We start from the raw sequence: 23,282 nt of genomic DNA, 5'->3' as shown, positions 1-23,282 counted from the left end.
CCAAACATAGAACTGTTTACTTCACGCGTGTGTAAAATAAAAAAAGGAGTAGGCTTAAATAGCACTACACAACGATGTACTACAATTGTCCTTACAATGAGTAAAGCAAACATAAAAAAATATGTGTTGTACTTAAAATCAATTCTAAAGAACACACTTTTAAAATAAGAAATTGTCCAACACTGTCTGCTTTTTACAATGTATCACCTCCCACCTTAAATCCATCTCAATTTTGCATGCAGCTTTAGTAGCCAGTTTCAAAGCCACGATTCTGCCTCAGTCTGCCAGAAATAAGCAGTTGTGAAGTCAGTGTGTTATAAAAGCTGCATGAAGTATGTGCATAAATCATACAAGTGCACTCTGTAGCACTGGCAACTAGTAATATGGTTGTCAATAAGTGGCGTGCAGTTACTAATATCAGAATTCCATTAATATTAAAGACTATGGGACGGGATTGTTCTTGTTTCATGATTTTATGTATTTATTTGTAATATTATGAATTGAATGTAGTTGGAAATCCTAAAAGAACAACAATAGCAGTAGCTGTGAAAAGACTGCCACCTGCTTAAGTAAATTAGTTTGCTCTTAGTTGTGAATTGAAACCAGTGCATAGCCATGCACTTTGCATTAAATAACCTCAGTCTTTTGTTTGTTGTTAATTTTTAAAAAAGTGGCAGTGCCATCTAGTGGCAGTTTAAAGTATTAAGGTACATATTTTGCAATTTGTGCTGTCAATGAGCTAACATCAGCAAGTGTCAGCTGATGACTGAAGTACAGTACGGGGGCAGGGGATGGGACAGGACAGGGAGGACCTTTTGCAAAAATGTTGGTAACACGTGAGTGCTACAGTTGCAGTAAGTCTGGCTTGTGTGTGAAAAGCCCCATTGTTCATGGGAGGGTCACAGTGATCTCAGGCTATTTGAAACACACAGGATCTTTTTCATGCTCTTTTTTTAACCTCTGTTGTCTCTGATTGGCTTCTAGTACGTGGTTTTGTAGTGACAGACAGGGGTTTTGTAACCAGATAAAGCAGCATAAGGTGGTAAATTAGTTTGGAACTCAAAAGAAGAGTAAAAAAATAAAATAATAATGACCAGATAAGAAAATGAGGAAAAATACAATATCTGATAGCAGGTACAGGGCACATGCACTTACCATTTAAAGTTGCTGTCTTCCTTTTATGTTTGAGAAGTGTAACCTTTATTTTTTTTTATTTTTTTTTATTTTTTAGGGTGTCCCTTCACAAGTCAAGCTCTGAAGATGGATCAGTAGGTTGGTACTCTTAAAATAATTTGTTTTGTCCTTTGTTTTAATGTAATCTTTTGATTGGATTTGTGAAAAACAAAGTATGATTTTTCTGGCAGCGCACAGGAACATCATAACAAAAAATAAATAAATAAAAAGAAACATCTGATGGCTGATTTAATGTTTTAATATTAAAACTCTAAATGGTCATTTATAAAAACCTGTGTTTTTGTTAGTTACAATGTTCTTGCTCTCGGCTAGGTTTTTTTTTTTTTTTTTAATTCAGGAAATTCACACAAACAATAGCCTCAATTATTTTCATTTGTACAGTGAATCCCAGACAAATCCAGCCTTCCCCAGATGATTATCACTCCTCTGTGGTCAGAAAGGCTCTGCTCATATTTACATTGTATAAACTTAACTCACTTTACTGCTGGGTGCTGTGTTGGCTTTGAATAATGCTTAGCGCCATGGGAATGACAAATTCATATTACCTGACCTTCAGTTTGTTCTGTTTTGACTTCTGTTAATATCTGTAACAAAATAAAGATAACAAAAGCCTTTTCCCTCCTATAAACAGCTAATAAGAAATGCTCAGAATTGTTTATCTGTAGCAGACCAGAGATGTTTTAAAATACTTTGTAGGTTTACTACCTGCTAAAGATCACTGTCAAGAAGAGGTACCAATGCAGTAGTAGTGAGCCACACTGAAATCATCTTTTAATAGATGTCTTACGGGGGTTATCATAATTCAGTGCCTGTTTGTAGAGAAAATAGCTTCAAAAGTAATTGTATTTTCTTTTTTACATTTCCCTTTAAATTGTTTTAAAAGTAAAATGCATGTTGTTGTAAAATATGAAATATATTCCAATATTGGAGCAAAAGAATCCAGAACCGTTTTAGAATGATTGCTAACACCTTTAAAAAAAAAAAAAAGGAAAGTAAGGAAAATAGAAAAAAGGCATTTGATCACCCCTTGAAGGAAACTTTCATGTTTTTGTTAACCCGCTGCTACCATCATCCCTGCCACCACCATCCCTGCCACCACAATTTCAGATGCTGACTTCTTATTTTCAGTATGATGTAGGGCAGCATCTTCACTTTGACCTCTGACCTATGTTGTCATGTGACTTTTTGGTTTCCGGATAATATGGACTGATTTGAGATATTTGCATACTCTGTACACAGCTGTATTCTTTGATTCTGCAGGTTAAGTTCCATCGCTGGTATTGTACTCCTTTTACAAAGCTGTCTTTGCCATAGTGTCAAAGCCTCATATCACAGACTCTTTGAGGTAGTTAATTCATATTCACAGGGTTACAGTATAAATATTGTATGCTACATGTGTGTATGGTTGCCATATTGAGGTTATGTGACAGAGACAGTACTGCTTGATTTATTGGACTGTTTTAAGGAAGGTTTTTTTAAGGATAAGGCTTTGAAAAATGAAAAACAAAAAAGATTAAAACACTTGAAAAATGTTTCATGGACTGAATTTTTAATTAATCAAAATACATTTTAAAAAAAAACAGTCCTTAACAAAACGGTTTTGTGAGTAGGATCCATTATCTTAATACTGGTCCACATCTGTATTCTACGATTTTCTACAATATGTTGTCCAATAAAAATTGACCATTTCCTGCCATCAATGAAACAGATGACATGTTCACAAACTCCTATTTTTAGTTATCAGAGTCCATTTTATTAAAAAGTATTTTCATCTCATATTATATAACTAGTGTCTGGGAATACAGTCTGACGTGAGCATTCGTTCAGATGTTTTTATTGTGTAAGCAAATCTGAAATCAGTCTTCTGTATGTGGTGAATTAAAGATGATCAAAGCTGTAGTGAAACGTTCTAGACAGTTTTTCTGATCTAAGGATAACATTTTTGAAAATACAACCGCGTTCTCTGTGCTATCTTTTTTTAAAAAATATTTTATTTTATTTTTATTTTTTAACATAAATAATAACGATAACTTTGTACTGTTAGATTTTCAAAGACAGAAAGAATCACGGCCTGTACCTTAACCAAAACTTACTGGTGGTTGATTTAAAAATTCTTGCGCAAGAATTTTTGTAACATGCTTGTTTTTTGTTTTGTTTGAAAAAGGAAAGGGGGACTGCAAGAAGAAAAACAAGTCTTTCTGGCAGAATTTTCGCAAGTCACAGAAGGGAGTCATGCGGCAGACTTCAAAAGGTACAGCCATGTGTGCTTGATGCAGTACCTGGCTTTGGAGTTTATTTCTACAAACCATTTGGTTTGTGAATTGTTTTGTTTATCTGTACTTGTTTTCAGTTGCATATAGTCTGTTTTCTCATAGCTGTGTCAGCGCACTCTGTGTTTGCTATACAACTCCTTCGTTCTCTTTACTGTCGTTGATTTGCAGGAGAGGACATTGGGTATGTGGCCAGTGAGATCACAATGAGTGATGAAGAGCGAATCCAACTCATGATGATGGTGAAAGAGAAGATGATAACTGTGGAGGAGGCTTTGGCCAGGGTAAGAGTTACCCCGTTGCTTACTTGTGTCGTAGAAACAGAAACAGCTCCCCATAGGTGGCCTAGTGGATCAGGCTTGGCACGGGGAGCCAGGAAGTCCTGGAAGTGAGAACAGTCTTGATAAGTGTATGATAAGCACAGTGTGGATTTATACAGCTATGGCCAAACGTTTAGCATCGCCTAGAATATTAGGATTAAGACGTAATAAAAAAATATTATATGAACATATCTTAGATCTTTTATTTAACATCATGTGATCAATGAAACTACAAAATGATATTTTAAGTCTACCGGAAGCCATAATAGCAGTACAGTATTTCATGTTCAGCTTTGGTAAATGGAAAATTACAAAGCGGTATGTAATTCAGTGTGTTAACACTAGAACCGCCGAGATTTCGGACTACATACAACCACCGTGCCCGCAAAATGTGCGGCTCCATTTTAAAACGGCTTCGATATGAAAATGAAAAACAAACAATCGGATACAACTTAATATTTTTATTTATGAACATCATACATAACATTTTCAGAGCAGAAACATTGAAATTTAAACTTAAAAAACATAAAAAAATTAAACTTTTTTCTTATTTTTTTCAAAAAGAGCACATATACATAAACATGAAAAACTAATAAAATAAACTTTACGCAATAAACTGCTGTGTAAACAGGTGTAGGAATCTGTATGCACATATAAAATTATAAAACATAAATAACTAGTTATAAAAAATAGTATAAAACAAAAATATAACATAACTTATGCAACATGAAAGCGCTTTGAGTGAAACAGAGTTCAAAATCAAATATTTAGTAACACTTAAGAACGGACATGCACGAGATATTCACATACGCAGAGATATTTAATTGCAAAAGCCATTCAAAAAGAGCCTATGGCGGAGCTAGTGTTAACTAAACATTATTCAGCAGGTTTCATTCGACTTTATGAAGCAAAATGAGTTAATTCTATAGGGTGATGGAAAACTTTTGTCTATTACTGTAGAATAAAATGGTTTATATTTAATAAAAAAAAAATGGTTTGCTCTTTATTTATTTATAACTGTTGTTCATGAAATAAGTTACATGGTTGGACATTTTATTTATGGCCGCATGGGATATTTTATACAGTTAGGCCTTTAGAGACAAAATTGTGCATTATTTTGGCATGAGATTTTTCAAATTTACAGAGTTACCAAAAAAAAAAGTAAATGTAAAGACTTGAGGTTATTAAAATAAATGCACGGGTTGTTTTTATTCAGTTGACTACATTTTGTGATGATGGTGGTGGTGTTTGATGGATGTCGATATGGTACTATCTTTACAGCATGCAGTGTGTACTCTCTGACCCCTCGGACAAGCTCCCTTTATTGAAAAGAACTGAATTTGAGCAGACTTTTAAATTCTTCTTCTTCTTAGTTGAAGGAGTATGAGACCCAGAGCAGACAGTCCAGCAGTACTGACAATGCAGAATGGATCGATGGATCCAATCCAAATGTAAACGAGTCCTCAAACTGCAATGTAAGTACCGCATTTTCTCGTCTGCATTTCCTAAATTGCATACTTTTTTTTTTTTTTTTAAATGCTGATGCTTTGGTGGTCTGTCATTTGGTTTGTGGTTTTGTGTTTTAAGAGCAGACAGAACAAAAAATAAAAAGATAGAGACGGTAAAACTTTTTATAGCTATATATACATACGTGTTTTTGTCTTTGTGTGTGACATTTTGTGCAGTGGCATTTCGGTAAATGATGTGAAGTTTTGTTTTTTATTTGGTTACATGCATGGACCACTTCTCACTGGGGTCTACAGAACACTTTGTTCATTCTCGTATGCTTACAGTTCACAGAAATAGACATGAGAATACAATATCGGTATCGTAATGACTTTGTGTATATTTTTGTATTTCCAAAAGAGCTTTATAAGCTCCACTGAGCGTAAGACATAGTTCATAAGAAAGTGAACTGTAAACAGGTCTGCAGAAATTGAACTCCAATTTGTGTTACTCACTTGTACATTGAAGAAGCTTGGGGACTTTTTGTATATTTTATTTTCTGGCTGAGGTGTTAAAGCTACATTTGGTTCTCTTTTCAGTTTATTTTAAGATTTGATACATAATAATCAGGATATACCATACAGTATTAACAAAAATAAGCTTTTTAATAGTCTTTGCTCATGCATTTTGCTGTATGACTAAGATGCCTCTTTTCCACTGTACAATGGAGCTGCGCCGGGGGCTGTACTGAACCCTCACGGTGCAGTAAAGAGAGCCTGGTTTGTTTTTCCACTGCAAAGCTGAGCTGTGCTACCGTCACACGCAACGAAAGACAGTTGTTGTTAATTATTGTTTGCTAATTAACTCAGTTTGCCAAAAGATGCACAAACAAGTGGTGTTCAAAAATTAATAGGCCAACGGTACAGATGTATCTTGTATCGCCTTATTTTGTAAATATATTTAGGAATTTCTTTAGAATCCACAAATTTTACTAATTTATATCGACTTAATAAAGTTCAGTTAGTTCTGTTTAGGGGGAAAAAGAAGGTTTTAAAAATTTGATTTGCCAAAGAGATCCCATTTAAGAATAGTGGTTGTTTTTTGTTTTTTGTCTGGGTACTTAAAAAAAGAAGCTGCGTGAGCGCAACAAGAGCCATAGTTGTATGTATGGTACAGCTGTATTTTGTTTTACTATATTTTTGTAAATAATTTTAAAATTGTTTTATTTTCTGCATTTTGTTCTTTATATTAGAATAATAAAGGTCAAGGATGAGAAATTCGATTGTGTTGTTAAGTGTACCGTACCCGCGGTTTATGTCCATTTGCTTCAAATCGTCAGAAATTCAGGCATAAATGTTCTCATTTCTGACACACGACTCCAGATCTTCCTGAACACTTCTATCTGCCCACAGAGAAATAAGAGCCTGCACTTCCTCAGCGTCCCAAGGCTGTACTTTTCTCTCATCACACTCACTGCCCACCATGTTTGTTGTTTTTTCTGGAGTGTACTGACTGATGCAAAGTAATGACGAAAATCCTTAACCCCGCCCCTGGCTCGGCTTGGCTCACAGCCATGTCCTGCGAGGCTGGAGTTTCACGGTTTGGTTCTCGCTCCTCTCGACAAATAACCAGTGGAGAACCATCCGTGCCTGCACCGTACTGAGCCCTCACGGGTCAGATGTGCCAGTGCAGGGGTATGAGTTGTATGAATACCAGTACAGTGTTGTGGGACCACAGGGCTAGGGGGCAGAAATACAAAATGAAGCAGGGTGAAATCGAATTGCTCAGCTTTCTAACACATGCGTTGGGATCTTACACAAATTCAAAGGAAGCTGGAGTTGTGATGTCGATGGTAGGAATAAATGTGGGTTTTGCTCCTGTAATGATTTTAATTTACTGTGCCACCAGCTTCACAGGGGCCCTCATCCAAGCATAGGGTTTCTGCACCACTAGCTATTCATACCAATGCATTAACTCACCCTATTGTGAACCAGAAACAACATGGAGCTCAAAACTCTGCTCTGGTGTGGATGCAGCAAGTTTTTTGGATGCCAGCATTGCTGAAGCATGATGAGGGGCTGTGGTTTGGGTTGTGTTTTTGCAGAGGCTGAACAAAATTGTAAAAAATAAATCACAGGATGTACACATCGTGATTATTTAAATAGAGAAACTTTTATGCCAGACATTCCTTCTCTGTCTACTAACCATTGAAAATCTGAATATTTTACTATGTCAGGATTGAGTGTACTGTATTAAAGGTGGTCCTTGAACATTCTTTTTTTGGCTTTACTATCATACAGGACAGATTGAAATGTAATGAGTGTTGAAGAAGATGGGTTCAGTGTGTTAAGAGGGAATATAGTCACAGTCCTAGCTTCCTTTCTTGTGGTTTACAGTATAGCATGCTGTGGTCTATGCTGGCTTTACTTCAATGCAATTTGACTGGAACACATTTTCATTAATATATATATTTTTTTATATTTCCCCTAGCTACAAAGTCAATTAAGTTGGTGGCCCCTCCAGCTGAAACCTCTTAGCTTGATATAGTCCATGTAGTTAGGGACCTTGGTAGTTAAAATCCTGTTTTTTCTAAAGGGTTTTAATTATCTACAGTCTTTTTTTGTTATACTAAAATACTTCAGTATACTCAAGATGCTATTCAATCTGTTAAAATAGAATTTGATTTTACAGCTGTGATCACTGGTGTATTAACACCATGCCTCCAGTGACAGAATTGTGAAAGCTCTTCCCGTTTATGCTGCTTTATTTTATAATATAGGGATGGTTTTCCACAGAAAGGGGAATAGTAGTTGCCCTTGGGTGTGTATATTGGTAATCGTTGTTGAATCCAGTGCACCAGATCCGCAATCACAGAGGACATGGACATAGACATAGACATACAGTAGATTATAAAAAGGAATAGGAATGTTTATCTGACAGATGTAGGTCACAGAATCACGATATAATAGCAACCACATGAACCTCCACAGTGAAAGAACTTAATAAAGGAAATAACCTGCAGTTGATCTTAGAGATGGCCACGTACTCAATCAGATTATCTACTATACATTGTGTTAAGGTGCATTCATATTATCAGTGGTTTTAAAAAAATTCTTCCAGGACCTTTCCTTTTGAAGCTGAAGACGAAAAAGGGAAATAAGCAGAACCTTTGAAGAACAGTGCAGTGCAGACTTCACTAAACCCACATTTTTTGAGCGTACACTTTCTGAAAGGCTGAAAAAGTATTTCATCCCCAAGTTAATGTAGCTTTAAGAAACGATGTATTCTTTAAAATAGAAGGACACTTTTTTCCCTTTAAAAAGTCTGTCTCCTCCTAACAGTTAAATGAGTTGTGTATAAGCTTGTGGCTGAGTGCCACTCCCTTAGTGTTCCAGGGTCAGACCTCATCTTGGCTAGCAAAGGGTCTCCGCAGATTTTTTTTCTCTATTGCTAGAATTCCTCTGACAGTAATTGAGGATATGGAGGCCAGCAAGAGGTCAGATAGCCTTCGCCAGTGAAAACCGGGATTGTTTGAGATGCACAACACTCCTTTTCTCTGCTCTTGGATAGAAAATTTGCAGCAGGCTGACAATCTGAGTCATTATTATCAAGTTGTGCAGCAGGCTAGTGCTTTGCAGAATTAGCTGCTGAGCAGGAGCAGCTAATCAATTTCTGTTGTGATTTTTTTTTTTTTTGCGTTTCAGTTCAAGGGTATACATCTGTTTTCGTACCAAGGCACTACATGTACAGGTTATTGAGCAAGAGTTGTTTTCAGAAGGGTTAATTCATGTCCCGACTAGATTATGGAGTTATAAGGAGCGAAATGTGAGATAAGTTGTCTGGGAAATTCTAAAAGCAAAAACCTACTAAATGCCGAAACCGGTAAGTTTTAAGGACCGTCTTTTATACACTGAAAAAAAAGTATTATGGTTAATGCAGTGGTTTATATATGAAAGTGTATTTGAAAATATATAATGGTATTCTTTTTGATTTTAACGTAGTTTGTGCACAATGATTACAAATGTAGAAATGGAAATCTATAGATGTCTGTTGTGAAATAAAAAAAAAAAATAGTCAGACTGTATGGTTTAAAACAGAACACATTACTTGCCCTAGCTTTTTGTTTTGTTGTATGTATTCTTGCATCTTTTACAACATAATTGCAATTTTTATATTTTTATTAACAGAGCCATGGTCTTGAATCAGTTTTGGCTAGTTCTTTTCGTTGCGCATCGGGTCTTCCCATTAGATTTTTTAAACATTTCGATTCAGAGCAATGTTCTCTGGAAGACATATGGCGCGCACATTTTTTTAAATCTTTTTTTTTTTTTTTTTATCAGTTTCTTAGTGTTGGCCATTTCCCCATTCTTTGGCTAACCCAAGTTTTTATTAAATGGGACTGCGCTAAATGTTCTAGACATAATTACACATTGGTTAAAAATAACATTCCTCTTTGAATGACTTTGAAAAATATAAATGAAAGGCTTTATATGCACAAAAAGTGTTGAGGCCTTTAGGGACTTGTTAGTTCAATTCCATGGTACCTGAAAGATGATTACAGTTCATGGTGTGGACTTTATGAAACTGATGGTGCATTCCAACACCGGTTTGCTAGCAGAACTTAGAGACATGGATTGGACTGGCAAAGAGGCAGAAATCCTCTACTTACAAGATATTTCTGGAGGTTGGTCTGAAACACACTGGTGAAGGCAAGGTCTTCTGGGGGCCTGTACTGCTGCCATCTGCAGCTGCCATGAACTGGGGATGAAGATGGCTTGATATGCAACAGAAATATTTAATGCAATCCACCAGAAAATAAAACATTCCCTATGGGCTCGCTCTTTGCTTTCTTACAGCAAAACAAAAAGGCCCACTATCTCTTTAACTCCAGTTTAGCACTGTGCACTGGCTTGGTCAATTTGTTGAACAGCGGAGCCAGCTGTTTGCAATATGATGTAATGTTTCTAAGGAAACCAGAGTAAAAAAAACACTGAATCACAGAATTACTTCAGTCCTTGCCAAAATTATTCAAATTTAAGCCATATGGATCCTTGGATGGAAAATTGTCAGCATGGCTCGATAGACAACTATTAGCAAAGGTTTCATGTAGATTAGACCTTGTGTTAATGATACATTCAGTTTTCTAGTTTTGTACTGTACTATCATAGTCTGTGCCAGTTTGGTTTGTAATTCATGCTTTTCACAAGTAATAATGAAAAAACTGACTATAAATAAAAAAAAATATATAGAATGTATTTGTTGTTGTTTTGTAATAGAAATAACAATACTTGTTTAACATGTATAACTTAAATATTTATAGCTATCCAATTTGAGGACTATACTATATAAAAAAAAGAAAAATGAATACAAATAAATAAGTATATTCTGCAGTGGTAAGCTTGAGTGAGTTGGTCATGGATTTTCTGTATTGGATCAATAGTTATATAGTTTCTAAAAAAAGGTTTATACAATTAACTGAAAGATTATTCATGTCACTGTGATGGTATATTACAATTACAAAGCACAGGGAATTGTGGGTTCTGCATTTCTGCCTGCCATTCTTCTATAGAGAAATCCCATACAAGGGAGTACAAGGTATTACTAGCTTTGTACCAGAGAACAAACACTATGAGGTAGAAATGACAGAACATGGATATTGTGACACAAACTTGGTATTAGATTCGCTTACATTCTGTTGATAAGATAAACATCAAAGCAATTCTGCCACTGGAATGCTGAACCTATTCACTTCTGTTCGACCATATTCTAGAGAAGAAATGAAAAGCCTATTTCCCATGATATTGCTTCTGTAAAGGGACAATGATTCTTAGCCATGGCCATTGGTTCCTGTGTTGCAAATATTCACAGTTTCAACTTCTTGGTCATTCTGCTTGTAATGCAGTACCAAAATGAAAGGTTGTCTGGCTTTATTCCGTACTGGGACTGAAACACACGTCATTGCATCATGTTTCAAGTAAATTAATTGAGTCCGGAAAAGATTTGTAACTGGTTTTAAAAATGTCAAGGGATTTACTGCAACTTTTCTATCAGGAATGCATTTGCTGTCATACATTGATGGACCCTATGCATACTACTCAGAGCTAATCAGAGCTGCCTTAAGTTTATTAGGCTCTGGAATAGATTGTTCTTTGGCATAAGAAACATCAACTTACGTTTTCACTTTAAATTATTGTATTGTTGTATTACATACATGTCTTTATGTTGCATCAATTGTACACGTTTTCTCCTTGATGTTTGGTACTTGTGTTCTGTATTTCACTCTCTCATTCCCCCTTGGTTCCTTCGTACTTATGTTTTTCCTCTGCTCGTCTTTCAGTCCCGAGAGCAGTCTGATGATGAAACTGAAGAGTCAGTGAAGTTTAAGCGGTTGCACAAGCTGGTGAATTCCACCCGCAGAGTGAGAAAGAAACTGATTAAAGTGGAAGAAATGAAAAAGCCCAGCACAGAAGGTATGGGAAACTGTATTCCCAGAAAGTGAACAACTCGCTTAGTTTCACACTGAAAAGGGCTGTTGCAGTAAAAGCATGTTTTTTTTGTTTTTTTTTTATTTGGTGAAGGATGGTTTTGAATGTATATTAAGTGTAAGTTAAATTATTCAACTCTCATTTATGTTATTATATATGAAATAAATACCCTGTAAATATACAGGGTGGGAGAGCAGAAGACCATGGCTCAGTTTTGATTTTTGTTGTTGTTGCTTCCTGTGCAGATCTGTGTTTTGAGAGCTCCCCCATGTGTGAGGACAACTCTGCTCTCTACACGGGGGTGCAGAAGAAGTCCCATCTCCCCCAAGAGGACTCCTTGTCTCCCCTGCAGCAGCTCTCCTTTGAGGAGGACTCGGACAGCCTGACTACCTCGCCCTCCTCCAGCAGCCTGGACACCTGGTCGGGCCATAAGCTGATCAAGACCTTTGGCAAGTCCAGTAGCAGTCACGGCCTTTTCCAGCCGTCCAAGAAATCTGGAAGCGGCTCTTCCTTCTCCTCTGGAGTAGAGGGCTGTGGCGAGGAGGACCAGGTTCAAAAGGTGTCGCGCTCCATGACAGACGGCGAGATGAGGAAGGCCTTGAGCCCAATAAACCATGCGGTAAGTAGCGAGAGCATTTACGGCTTTTATGGCATGACCAGGCCCCGGCACCGCTTGCTGGTGTCCCTAGAGGAAATCCAGACTGTCAAGAAGCAGGTGCATCTCAAGAAAATGGATTCCAACTACTCCTATTCAAGGCACTTCCTCTACCAGAGGCCCACTACCAAGATGGCAGCATCTTCGCCCTCCCCAGCCCATAACGACCTCCAGCTGTTCCAGGAGAAAGCTAAGGGAAGTGGCAGTGGAGGCGTGGGCTACTGCTTTCCTAACCGCAAGCTGAGGGGTCGGACAGCTGTTAGTGAGTTTAACATCACCTACGTGGTGGAAAGGAGCCTCTATGGACACTTGAACTGGTCTCAGCTGGTACAGCCAGTGGTGGACAGGACACTGAGCAAAGCCGAACGGAATGATCTCCAGCGCTGCCTGCTAGAGGAAGAGGGGGAGGCTGACATGAAGTGGGCGGCAACCGTGGACCATTGCACGAAAAGGGTGCTCTTGCGCATTCAGCAGAAGTCTGTGAGTCTGTGAGGGGGTCCCACCCACCCCCTCTAATTCACGTGGCTTTTCATTTTCTTACAAGATTGCAGAATTATTGTTTCTTTAGGTTCTGTGCTGGATTCTCACAACACTTATACCACATTTTTTTGTTTGTTTTACTTTTGCATCATATTAAGTGCCCTGACATATTGTATAGCAAAGCACAGGTGCAGGTTCTGTGTCAATTTAATTGTTGTAATAGTTGTTTTCATGATGTGAGCCAATGTCTAACCAGAGCAGGACTGAGATAACTAGATCTAATGTGCCCCTTAGCCTAACTGAATCCAGTCCCAGAGGTAAGCAAGGACACTTTGAACTTACATTTCCATGAGAAGTTGATTATTTCAGCAGCTCGTTGTGTGGTTGTTCAGGCAAGCTATAGCTCAAGCCTACAATACATTCTGTGACCGAGGAACAAGTTATCTGGCCTCATTGCATTCTCCGCTGTAAACCTTGGTTGAAATAGGACCACACTAGAAATACCATATAGCATCTCAAGCAGGAAGTCATGAGTTTTTGAGATAGCAGCTTATGCATGAAAACCATATTGTAGAAAAAGCTCATTTTTGACGTAATTATATCATGATAAGGACTGTTATTGGAGCAGAAAATCTGCACATTGGATAGCAACTGAGGCTAGATCAGCTGCCTCAGGTGCTTCTGTAGGCTTCTGATTCATTCCTGTACATGGAACCAGGCTGGGCTAATGCTGAGTAAGGCAATCTTGTTTACTTGCACATGCTTTTTTTATCTTTATTATTTCTTTGTGTTTTGTATTCCTACCCACTACCTTTTATCTCTGTTAAACTCCTAAGAGGGAAATCACAAGAGCCACTAGTGGAGACCAAACAATAGAAACTCTTCTACTTGCAGAATCACTGTTTGCCATTTATATCAAGGTGTTGAGAGCAGGCTTTTTATTCTGCAACCTTGAGGAAACTGAAATGTCCTTTGTTGTATTCAGTGGAAGTGGTCACTGTTCTTTGCCAAGTCATTCATTTTTATTATTTGTCCCCATTTTTTATTTTACCTACAAAAATTGGCATGAATTTACTGATGCAGATTTATTTCTCTTTTATATGCATGACCATTCCATTGAATATCAAATGTTATTTCATCCACAGACTCTAGTTTTGTCAAAGCTTTAGCAGTACTAAATTCTATGGAACATAAGTACGGTCCATTTGTGCCACCAAGACAAATGTTTCTAATATAATCAATGAGAAATAAACATTTGGACATTATTATAATGATCGCTTCTTTTTTCCTTGAAAGTCTTAGAAGGAGGAGTCGAATGCTTGCAGCAAAATGCTTTCATCTACTGTGTTCCTACGTGGATTAGAGAAAGTTTTGAGAACACAGCAACAATTTAACCATCAACGCTGTACAAAGTCCTGCTACAAAGTAGAGGCTTTAATGTATTCAAAAGCTGTATAAACTGCCATAGAATGTGATGTTTATAGAGATTTGTAGTTTGTCAAAATATATCTTCTTGGTAACCACAAAGGACACCAATTAGAGGAAATGGCTTTAAAAAAAGATAACCATCGGTGTGCTGTGTGCATTATTCATCTTCAGTATTTGTTTACTTGTAAAACTAAATTGGCGTGAAACCAATCAAAATGCAACATCACATAGAACTGACACAAGGTCAGTCACTTCCATTCTACATGGCATGAAACATGGTACTATATCACACTTTATTTTCAAGGGTGTTAATTGTTGTGTGTGGTCGTCTATTGCTTTTGTTTTGTTTTAATAAAACTTTTGCTCTTGTTTCCAGAGAACCTGTAGCTTTGGAGGATTTGACTTGACAAATCGATCACTTCAGATCGCAAACAATGGCTGTGAACAAACAGTGAGTATGGTCATAATTATACTGGCAGGCTTGAGGGTGGTGTTTTGTTTTGCTTTGTTTTTTTTATGTATATAAAACCGTAAGGGCTTAATATTCAAAAAGTATCCTTGCTCTTTGATTCTGTGCGATCCAGGAAGCGATTTACAGAGAAGTAGTGAAGTCTCCCACCACATCCCGGTTATCCCTTGGTAAGAAGGTGAAGTCTGTGAAAGAGACGATGAGGAAACGAATGTCCAAGAAGTACAGCAGCCCCCTCTCTGAACAGGTTAGTCCTTCTCTTCATAAGCTCGCACAGAGCCTGGGATTGGTGTTACCTGGCCATCTAGCAATCCAGCAGCAATCACGTGCACAATCATTGCTCATCAGGATTAATCTTTGGAGGCTTATGAAAGCAGCTGTAATTATAACTGAAGGTTCTTTATTTTGCATATGTTATAGCTCCCTGCTCGTTGTGTACTGTAGCATGTGGAATTTAGTTGCACCAGGCACTGGAATTCATGAAAGTAAAAAATCGAATGCTGTAGTAAGCCAGATTCCAATGCAATCAATAAAAAAGAGAAAAATAAAGAAACCAGGTATTTCCAAAACCAATGGTATTGGTTTAAATAAATTGGCTAAAGAGAGAAGATTGTGTTTGGAATATGTATGTGAAACCCAGTTCAGAACAGTTTTTTTTTTTTCTGTGGTACTTAATAAACATCTGCAACCAACACAATCAAAACAACCAAGGTGTGTGTGTGTGTGTGTGTCCGTGTGCGTGCGTGCGTGTGCGTGCATGCGTGTGTGTGTGTGCGTGTGGTCGATATACATGTGTTTGTTTATTTTCTGTGGATGTGAACCATGATTTCTACCTAAAAAAACCACCTCACATTAAAAGGGACTGATTTTAGACATGTTCCACACATTTTTGCTGTACCGTCCTCTTCACTTTTTCCAGCTTATACTTGCAGGACATCCTGTTTAGCCACTAGATCTTAAGTATGGATTACTGCAGTCTTAAGCAACAAACTCAGAATTACCAAACTGCCAACCACGCTATAGCTGCTTTAAATGGAAACACATTCCTTTTGTCACTGTAACCATGGAGAATGCATATCCTTGGCGACAGAGATACAGAGGAGTATGTTTGCCCCATATTTTTCACATAAATGTAAATATGGGACAAACACACTCTTCGTCTTACTTATTCATAACAATGTTTCATTTTTTTATGAAAAAAGTTTATTCTAATATGGCCTCTTTAATAAATGTTCAAAATTCTTGTTTTCTGTAAATGTGGTGTTCTATAAATAAGTGCTTATATATTTGTTGAACATTAGTGCCATCTGCTGGTGGTTGCATATCATAATCTCTGCATATTATGTATTGTTTCACATTATCAGTATCAATGGGATATATAACCAATACATTCTCTTATTTTTCATGCAAAGGAGTCAAATCTTGATGGGATGCCCAGTTCCCCTCAGTCTCCGCAGCCAGTCACAGATTCGCTGGAGAAGCCCAAGCTGAAGGCCGGAGGGTCTGTGGAGAGTCTGAGGAGCTCACTCAGTGGGCAGAGTTCAATGAGTAAGGGTGCTGCTGTGTCCAGTCTAATATGACCTGTGCTGTCTCAGTGGTCAACTCATGGCCAAATCAACTTTGTGGCTAAAAGCATTTCTAAAACCATAGAAATAAGGAACTTTCTTTGAACAGGCTTGCTGTGGCCTATTTACATGAATCACACTTAACTACAACATAATCATTACAATATTAGTTATAATTTGCTAAATTAATTCAAACTTTACCACTGTCTCATATACAGTACACCCTCGCTATAACAAACCTGTTGGGGTCCAATTCTTTTGTTCGTTATATCGAGGGGTTCGTTATAGTGAAAGGACATTCAAAATGAAGGATAGACTGTTGGAGTAAATTAATCAATCTGACACAAATTATTTCAAAGTGCACCAAATCTTAATCCAACATGCAAGAATCGCAAACTGATCTTTTATTCCAAATCAACCTGACATGAAAACTTTGACATGAAAAGTTCATCAGATCCTCAAGTTTTTTTTTTTTTAATCAATTTTGCTTTGCCGCATGGTTGCTGAACAAGCCAAAAAACAGAGGGCTTTTTGACAACCTATATTCATGACAAAGATATGCCTGCGTTACTGCTTTTTTCAAATGATCTATGTAATTTCCAGCTTTGTTGCAACATAAAATTATTTTCATTTCGGAGGCATAGTTACACTGCACGTATTATTTATTAAGAGTTGACTTCATTGCGTACAGACCGGGATGTTGACAGTGTGTGTTTAGATTGTCCTTTTTTTAATTTTTTAATTTGGGATCCAGGGGCCAGGAGGCAGTCTCACTAATTCTGCCCACAGATGTCATCTTTTAGATATTAGTTTGGCTTTGTACTTTTACAACGTTGAGACTGATTTAACAGGGGTCCCTTTTTGTTGGTGTAAGGATGAACACAGAAGCATTTCCAAGATGAGATCAAAGTGGTGTGAGCTGTTTTTTGCTTGATCTCTTTGCTATCTGTATTCTCCTCCAAACCCATGCTTATGCTTTGTGTTTTGAAGAGTCCCTTTTTTTATTTTCATCTTTTGAAGAGGCAGGACAGAAAAGCTCTTGAGTGCAGACGTTTCAGACCCTCATAATTTAGCTTTAGCTATTTTTGTTGTTTTGCTTACCACACTTACTGCATCTAGTTAGGAGAGGAACACCCCATAAACCCAAAAGGACAACTTTATGTACATTTTATTATTTAACTCTGGTGTCCCAAACCACAAGAGTGTAACACTTCCTTTAGATCTGATTTTTGTTTTCACCATTGGCTTTTAGCCTGCCCTTCACTTACTTAACAAAGCATTGATTGAAAAAATAAACAGTGTTATAAGTCCTCAGATCTGGTATTGAGTGTTGCATTAATGCAATGCTTATTTGGCTTCTGGGTCCTAGGCTCATAGAATCCTGCTCAAATTCAACAGTCTGTCCTCACCACAAGCCCAGGATTCTGGATAACAATGGATAATGAGGGTGTTGCCTTCAGGATTAGTTTACATAGATGGCAGAAAAAATATAAATCCATTAAAGTTATTCCTGAAGGAATTGCTGCTTTTTCATTTTGCACATCTGTTTTTTTTTGTTTTGTTTTTTATACAGGTCCTGCCCAATATGTAATCAGAAAACACGGTCCGACAGCTAATTAACTGTAAATGTGAGCAGTGAACCGATGAGTTTTAATTACAATTTTAAAAGCTGCTTTAATTTCATGTGGCTTAGACAGACTTATAAAGTAATAATAAAGAGTTTGTGAGGTGCCGTCTAATGACAAGGACACGAGACATGGATTAACTGCTTTTTGATCTTTCTCTTGCAGGCGGTCAGACAGTGAGCACAACAGACTCTTCCGCCAGCAACAGGGAGAGTGTGAAATCTGAAGACGGTGATGACGAGGAGCCCCCCTACAGGGGTCCGTTCTGTGGCCGAGCCCGGGTTCACGCAGACTTCACTCCCAGCCCCTACGACTCCGACTCCCTCAAACTCAAGGTACACACCCCATTCACCCCGCTGTTTTTTTTTCAAATACAGGAGTTAGAGTGTGTTTAATGAATTAATAAATACATAATAAATGTTTCTTTCCTAACTGTTTTATTAAGTTATGTATTATGCGTGTGTGCAATAAGTTACAATATTAGCTAAACTACTTTGAGAAAGTATCCTAAAAAACAATATGTGCTTAATAGAAATACAGTAGTCTCCACATGTAGGAACACCCCCCAAGAGAACACTTCGGCTTAGGGAACAACCTTGAGGTGAAATGGAATTTTCCCATTGTAAATGCTGTGCCTAAAGGAACAGGAACTTCAGTTAAAAGAACACCTTTTTGGCACCGATGGCAATTCATTGCTGTTTTGTAACCGGATAACTCGTCATCATCATCAAACTCAAATTCAAATGGTTTATTCAATCTTTTCAAAACTGACTTTTCATCGCGAGTGTAATCTAGAGCTGCTGCTGCATTTTTCCACGTGTGTAGGGGTGCCGTGTCAATAATAACCATTGTGTTCAAATTAACTCTCGCATTCATAATTACTGTTAGAACCGCTGCTGCATTTTTACCGTATGTAGGGGTGCTTTGTTCATTTGGTTTGTCAGTTAGTTTATTATTGTAGTTTATTAACATACACTTGCCTATTGCTTTTCCCTTACTTATTCTGTTCATTTCATATGTTGATGCATGTGAGTCATGACATAAGCAATAAATGCATTTGTATTTATTAATTCGTATTGTGATTGGCCCTGGCATATTGTATCCAGTGGTCAACTCTGTCTTAGAGAACACTACGGCTAAGAGAACACTTTGCTTGCTTCCTGAGGGGCGTGTGTTTGTCATTTTAAATCCAAAATGTCCTTTTCTAATTCTCAGAAAGGAGATATCATTGACATAATCAGCAAGCCTCCCATGGGCACCTGGATGGGTTTGCTGAACAACAAGGTGGGGACGTTCAAGTTCATCTACGTGGACGTGCTAAGTGAGGAGGAGGAGAAGCCCAAGAGGCCTGTGCGGAGGAGGAGGAAGGGCCGCCCCCCCAAACCCAAGTCAGTGGAAGATCTCCTGGAGCGCATCAACCTCAAGGTAACACCGTGAAAACATTTAGGACGAAAGCGTCTTATTTTCAGACATACTGTGAGAGGAAACTGTGTTAAGTTCTAGTATCCCAAAATAGCTATTTTCTTTGAATTAACTACATAAATTATCCAGGAAGCAGATGTGTCTCTGTGTCCAATAATTGGTATAAAACCACACATTAGCCTTCTTAGACTTATACTGTAACATTAAACATAGAAAGAATGCGAACAGGGTTTTTGTTTTAAGTTGTTTAAACAGTTCAAGATACAGTAAAGTAGTTGTTGCCAAAAAAAATGTAGTTTTATCCAATCCTAATATAAAAAGTCAGCTCTGTAATGTAAGGAATATTGAAGCAGTTAAACAGTTAAACATGGAAAAGTAGCAGCAGGGAAAACATATGTTTGCAGTTAACATTGTTTTTGGGAACCCAAAACAATCATCAGCTGGTCTTGGTTGAGAACATTACTCATGATGCTTGTGGCTAGGTTATTATTCACAAGGGTAATGTAATTGTTAGTGTTTGGACCTGCAGAGCTCTTACATTTTTCATTGGTGCCACATTTACTGTACTTAAATTTAAGGAGAACGCCTATTACTGCTGTATTTAATGTATGGTTTCTTAAGAGACGTAGATCTCCACAAACAGCAGACTTCACAGACCTAAATAAACAGCTTTATGAAAAGACATTTAAAAAAAATAAACAAACACAGCAGGTATGTAAGAAGGAGGAAGGAATCAATCAAGCTTGTCCTGTGAGCATGGCTATGCAGAAGACATGCCTCTATTCTTAGACATATAATGTCTAAACAGAAACACAAACCATTTTTTGCTGTTTGTTTTTTTGAGACAACAGGATGTGTAGGAGTTCAGTTGGGGGCGGGGTTGTGGTATTCTGCTGAAGACTCAGTGTTTATAGTACCAAAGGTGTATAGTACTAAAATACATTGTCGGTACGAACATTTTAACCAAAATGACAGCGTCTCGATTCTTAAAAAAACAAACACACAAAAGCACCAGTTTGAAAACCCTGCTGTAATATACTGTGACTCCAAAATAAATCCCAGGGAACTGTAAAATCCCCTGTGATACAGGAATGAACGGGCACATCTTGAATAGTCTCCTTCCTCCTGGACTTTATTTGTCATTGCTGGTGTAGCAAATGTTTGTTTAGAGGCTGAAACAATGGGTTTATGGATCCATAAAATGCAGTTCAAATGTACAAATTAAAAAAAAAAATACAGGCAATCACAAAAATTGAAAGGTAACAAAAATAACCAATGAGCCTGTTGGTAATAACCTACAGGTTACCATGAACACCTTAAGTCCAGGTTATCTCCACCTAGGCACACATCAATTTGTGAATATGAAAAAAAAGCCAATAAAATGAGGAGGATTTCGACTATTTGGTCATTTTCTGATTGCAGCAGCAGCAGAGATGAATGCTTGAATGCTCTTGTGCACAATGTGTTGGCTGATCCACTGATTTACCTTGTTGTCACACCTTCCCCCAGGAGCACATGCCAACTTTCCTGTTCAATGGCTATGAGGATCTGGACACTTTCAAGCTGCTGGAAGAGGAGGATCTGGGTGAGCTGAACATCAGCGACCCTGAACACAGAGCCGTTCTGATGACTGCTGTGGAGCTGCTGCAGGAATACGACAGTAAGGGATGCTGGGAAGGGTGGCATACCCTCTATGCTTGTCTGCACATAACATTAAAAAAAAAAAAGTTTAGATTTATTTTTTATTTTGATCATGATACAAGTTTTTATGATTTATTTTAATTAAACTGAATATGCAAGTTTGTCATGTTGACTGTGCCTGTTATGATAAATTCAATCTATTAGATGATGATATAACATATATTTGTTTAATATAAACTGGTTGCTAATGTATGCACAATGATTTTTTTTTTTTTAGGTAATAGTGATATGGAGAAAAGCTCTCACTCAGGCTCCCAGGAGACACTCCTGTCAGACGGGCAAGGCCTGACTGGGGAGTCTCCCCGGGACTCTGGCTGCTACGAGAGCAGCGAAAACCTGGAGAACGGTAATGAAAGCCCCAAAACACAGTGACATACAACACTTCTATTTGTGCCGAAGGGCCCTGCCCACCTTATCTCTTCTGCCATGCTTCAACGTAAAACGGAGACCATGCTCCTGCTCCTCCTCCTGCTTCTTTGCTTGGTCCTCATTTCTTTGCCATCTCTGTGCTTCACCCTCTTCTTTTCTGCATAGTGGTGTGGCGGACACACACATCCACTCATCATTGCTGCATTACAAAGACAATCCAGACAGCAGCCTCACTGTGTTGTATGAGTGAGGTGTCTTCCATTTGTTCTGGTTTAACCTTGTGAGAAAAGGAGAAAGGACTGCACTCTGAAACCCATTGCTGTTCAGCCAAGAGTAGCATATAGCAGCTCAGGACAATGACTAAGCTATCACTGATATTGAAGATCAGCATTTTAAAACTTTCTTAGAAAACTGGTTCAGCAAAAGAAGCCCCCCCCCCCCCCCCCCCTTTATTTTTTTTAAAGTATCAAAATGAGTGCTGTCAAAAGCTGTCTTATATTGTATAATAAGATGTGGTTCCTGCATTGCCAAGAGATGTCTATGTTCCTCACGTTTTAAATAGCTTAGAACACAAATAAATGTACAGTAGGGAAAAGGTTGCTACATTTAGGTAGCATTAAACTAAACTGCACATTGCACAGTGTTTGGTGCCATTGATAATTACAGAAGCAATAGAAAGAAAAAAAACTCCATTTAAACTGTATTAATTATTCTTCTTGGTGCCCGCAAGCAATAATTCTGTGAATGTTTATAGGTCCAGCTAAGATGTAAACATGTCAGAAACAAATTGTAAATTTGAATTTCAGAATCGTGCTGTTAATAGTTTTGTTGGGTTTTTTGGTTTTTGGGTGGGGGGATTTTAATGTTTAACACCATCTTATCATGTGCCTAAAATAGTTAACTATTGTTATATGCAAATACTTTTCAACAATAGTTTAATTCAAAATACAAGTTATCTATATATAAATAAAACTGCCATATTTAAAATTGTCATATTTAATTAATCTGAGGTTCAGTGTAATAATTCAAATTGTATAGTTATGCTGTACTCAAGAAAAAGAAAGTGACTGCTTTAAGCCACAGACAAGCTGTTGTTTTGAGAGTCCTTGAAGAGAGTTTCAAATTGCATCTTAAATCCTTCCATGTAAATAGCTCCACATCTAAAGTCTGGCTGAGACTTTTACACAGTGTTTGTGTAAACGATGATGTTCATTTGTCATGGTAGAGACTGATTTTAGTTCTGGAATAAAACCCATTTGTGACTTAAAATATAATTTTGTCTGCTTGCTTTTTTTCTGCTGCAACCTCTTGTCATCCTCTTGACTCTGCTTCCCATCAGCTGTTCCTGTCGCATGATTTTCTTTTACATTGAATTTCATCCCAGCAGTGAAGGCCTTGCTTAACTCTCTGAGCATGCCTGATACTCTGCCACTCTTGGCATCAGTGTACATCTCTTGGTATGAATCATCTCAATTTTAATTCCACGTAACAATAGTGGAGACGCTAGAAGTTGTAATATGATGGAATAAATATTTCCAGAAATAATTTTCAATAGTACTAAAATGAAACATTTCTTTACAAACTATACTTGCCTCAGATTGATGAGTGGAAACACTGTACTTTTTTGTAATATTGAAAAAGTGTTCTTTTCTTTCTATATTTTATGATACCAGTAATCAGAGAATCTATCTGCACATGAAATTGAGCCCCACAGATCTTGGTAAATTTAACCTTGACTTAATTTTAAAGTCAGCAACACAAGAAACCAAGTTAGATATCAAACCTGTCAGATTCATCATGGGAACAATACAATCATCCTTTGGGGATGGCAGCTTGAGTGTGTGTTTGATGCA

The 23,282-nt window shown here is 37.6% G+C and overlaps 1 protein-coding gene across 10 annotated transcripts in view; it reads left to right on the top strand.

Annotated features, from left to right (window-relative positions):
- sash1a (SAM and SH3 domain containing 1a) overlaps window positions 1-23,282 on the top strand; it is a 313,025-nt gene that overhangs the window by 281,123 nt on the left and 8,620 nt on the right. For 7 of the 10 annotated variants that reach the window (XM_059025155.1, XM_059025161.1, XM_059025157.1 and 4 more), the window contains 13 exons: window positions 1,232-1,272; window positions 3,359-3,445; window positions 3,636-3,748; window positions 5,158-5,259; window positions 11,568-11,700; window positions 11,961-12,850; window positions 14,655-14,729; window positions 14,863-14,994; window positions 16,160-16,295; window positions 18,103-18,272; window positions 19,153-19,362; window positions 20,869-21,019; window positions 21,278-21,406. In XM_059025155.1, the coding sequence (XP_058881138.1) occupies window positions 1,232-1,272; window positions 3,359-3,445; window positions 3,636-3,748; window positions 5,158-5,259; window positions 11,568-11,700; window positions 11,961-12,850; window positions 14,655-14,729; window positions 14,863-14,994; window positions 16,160-16,295; window positions 18,103-18,272; window positions 19,153-19,362; window positions 20,869-21,019; window positions 21,278-21,406 (2,369 nt within the window). Of the gene's footprint in view, window positions 1-887; window positions 1,135-1,231; window positions 1,273-3,358; window positions 3,446-3,635; window positions 3,749-5,157; window positions 5,260-8,842; window positions 9,113-11,567; window positions 11,701-11,960; window positions 12,851-14,654; window positions 14,730-14,862; window positions 14,995-16,159; window positions 16,296-18,102; window positions 18,273-19,152; window positions 19,363-20,868; window positions 21,020-21,277; window positions 21,407-23,282 lie in introns of those variants that run through there. The other 3 variants (XM_059025162.1, XM_034018211.3, XM_059025163.1) reach the window with 3 other exon arrangements.

This window comes from Acipenser ruthenus, chromosome 6 (genome assembly GCF_902713425.1).
Source record: "Acipenser ruthenus chromosome 6, fAciRut3.2 maternal haplotype, whole genome shotgun sequence".
Classification (NCBI taxonomy): Eukaryota; Metazoa; Chordata; class Actinopteri; order Acipenseriformes; family Acipenseridae; genus Acipenser; species Acipenser ruthenus.
Note: the sequence above shows the minus strand (reverse complement) of the source record. Positions and strands in the feature narration are given on the sequence as shown.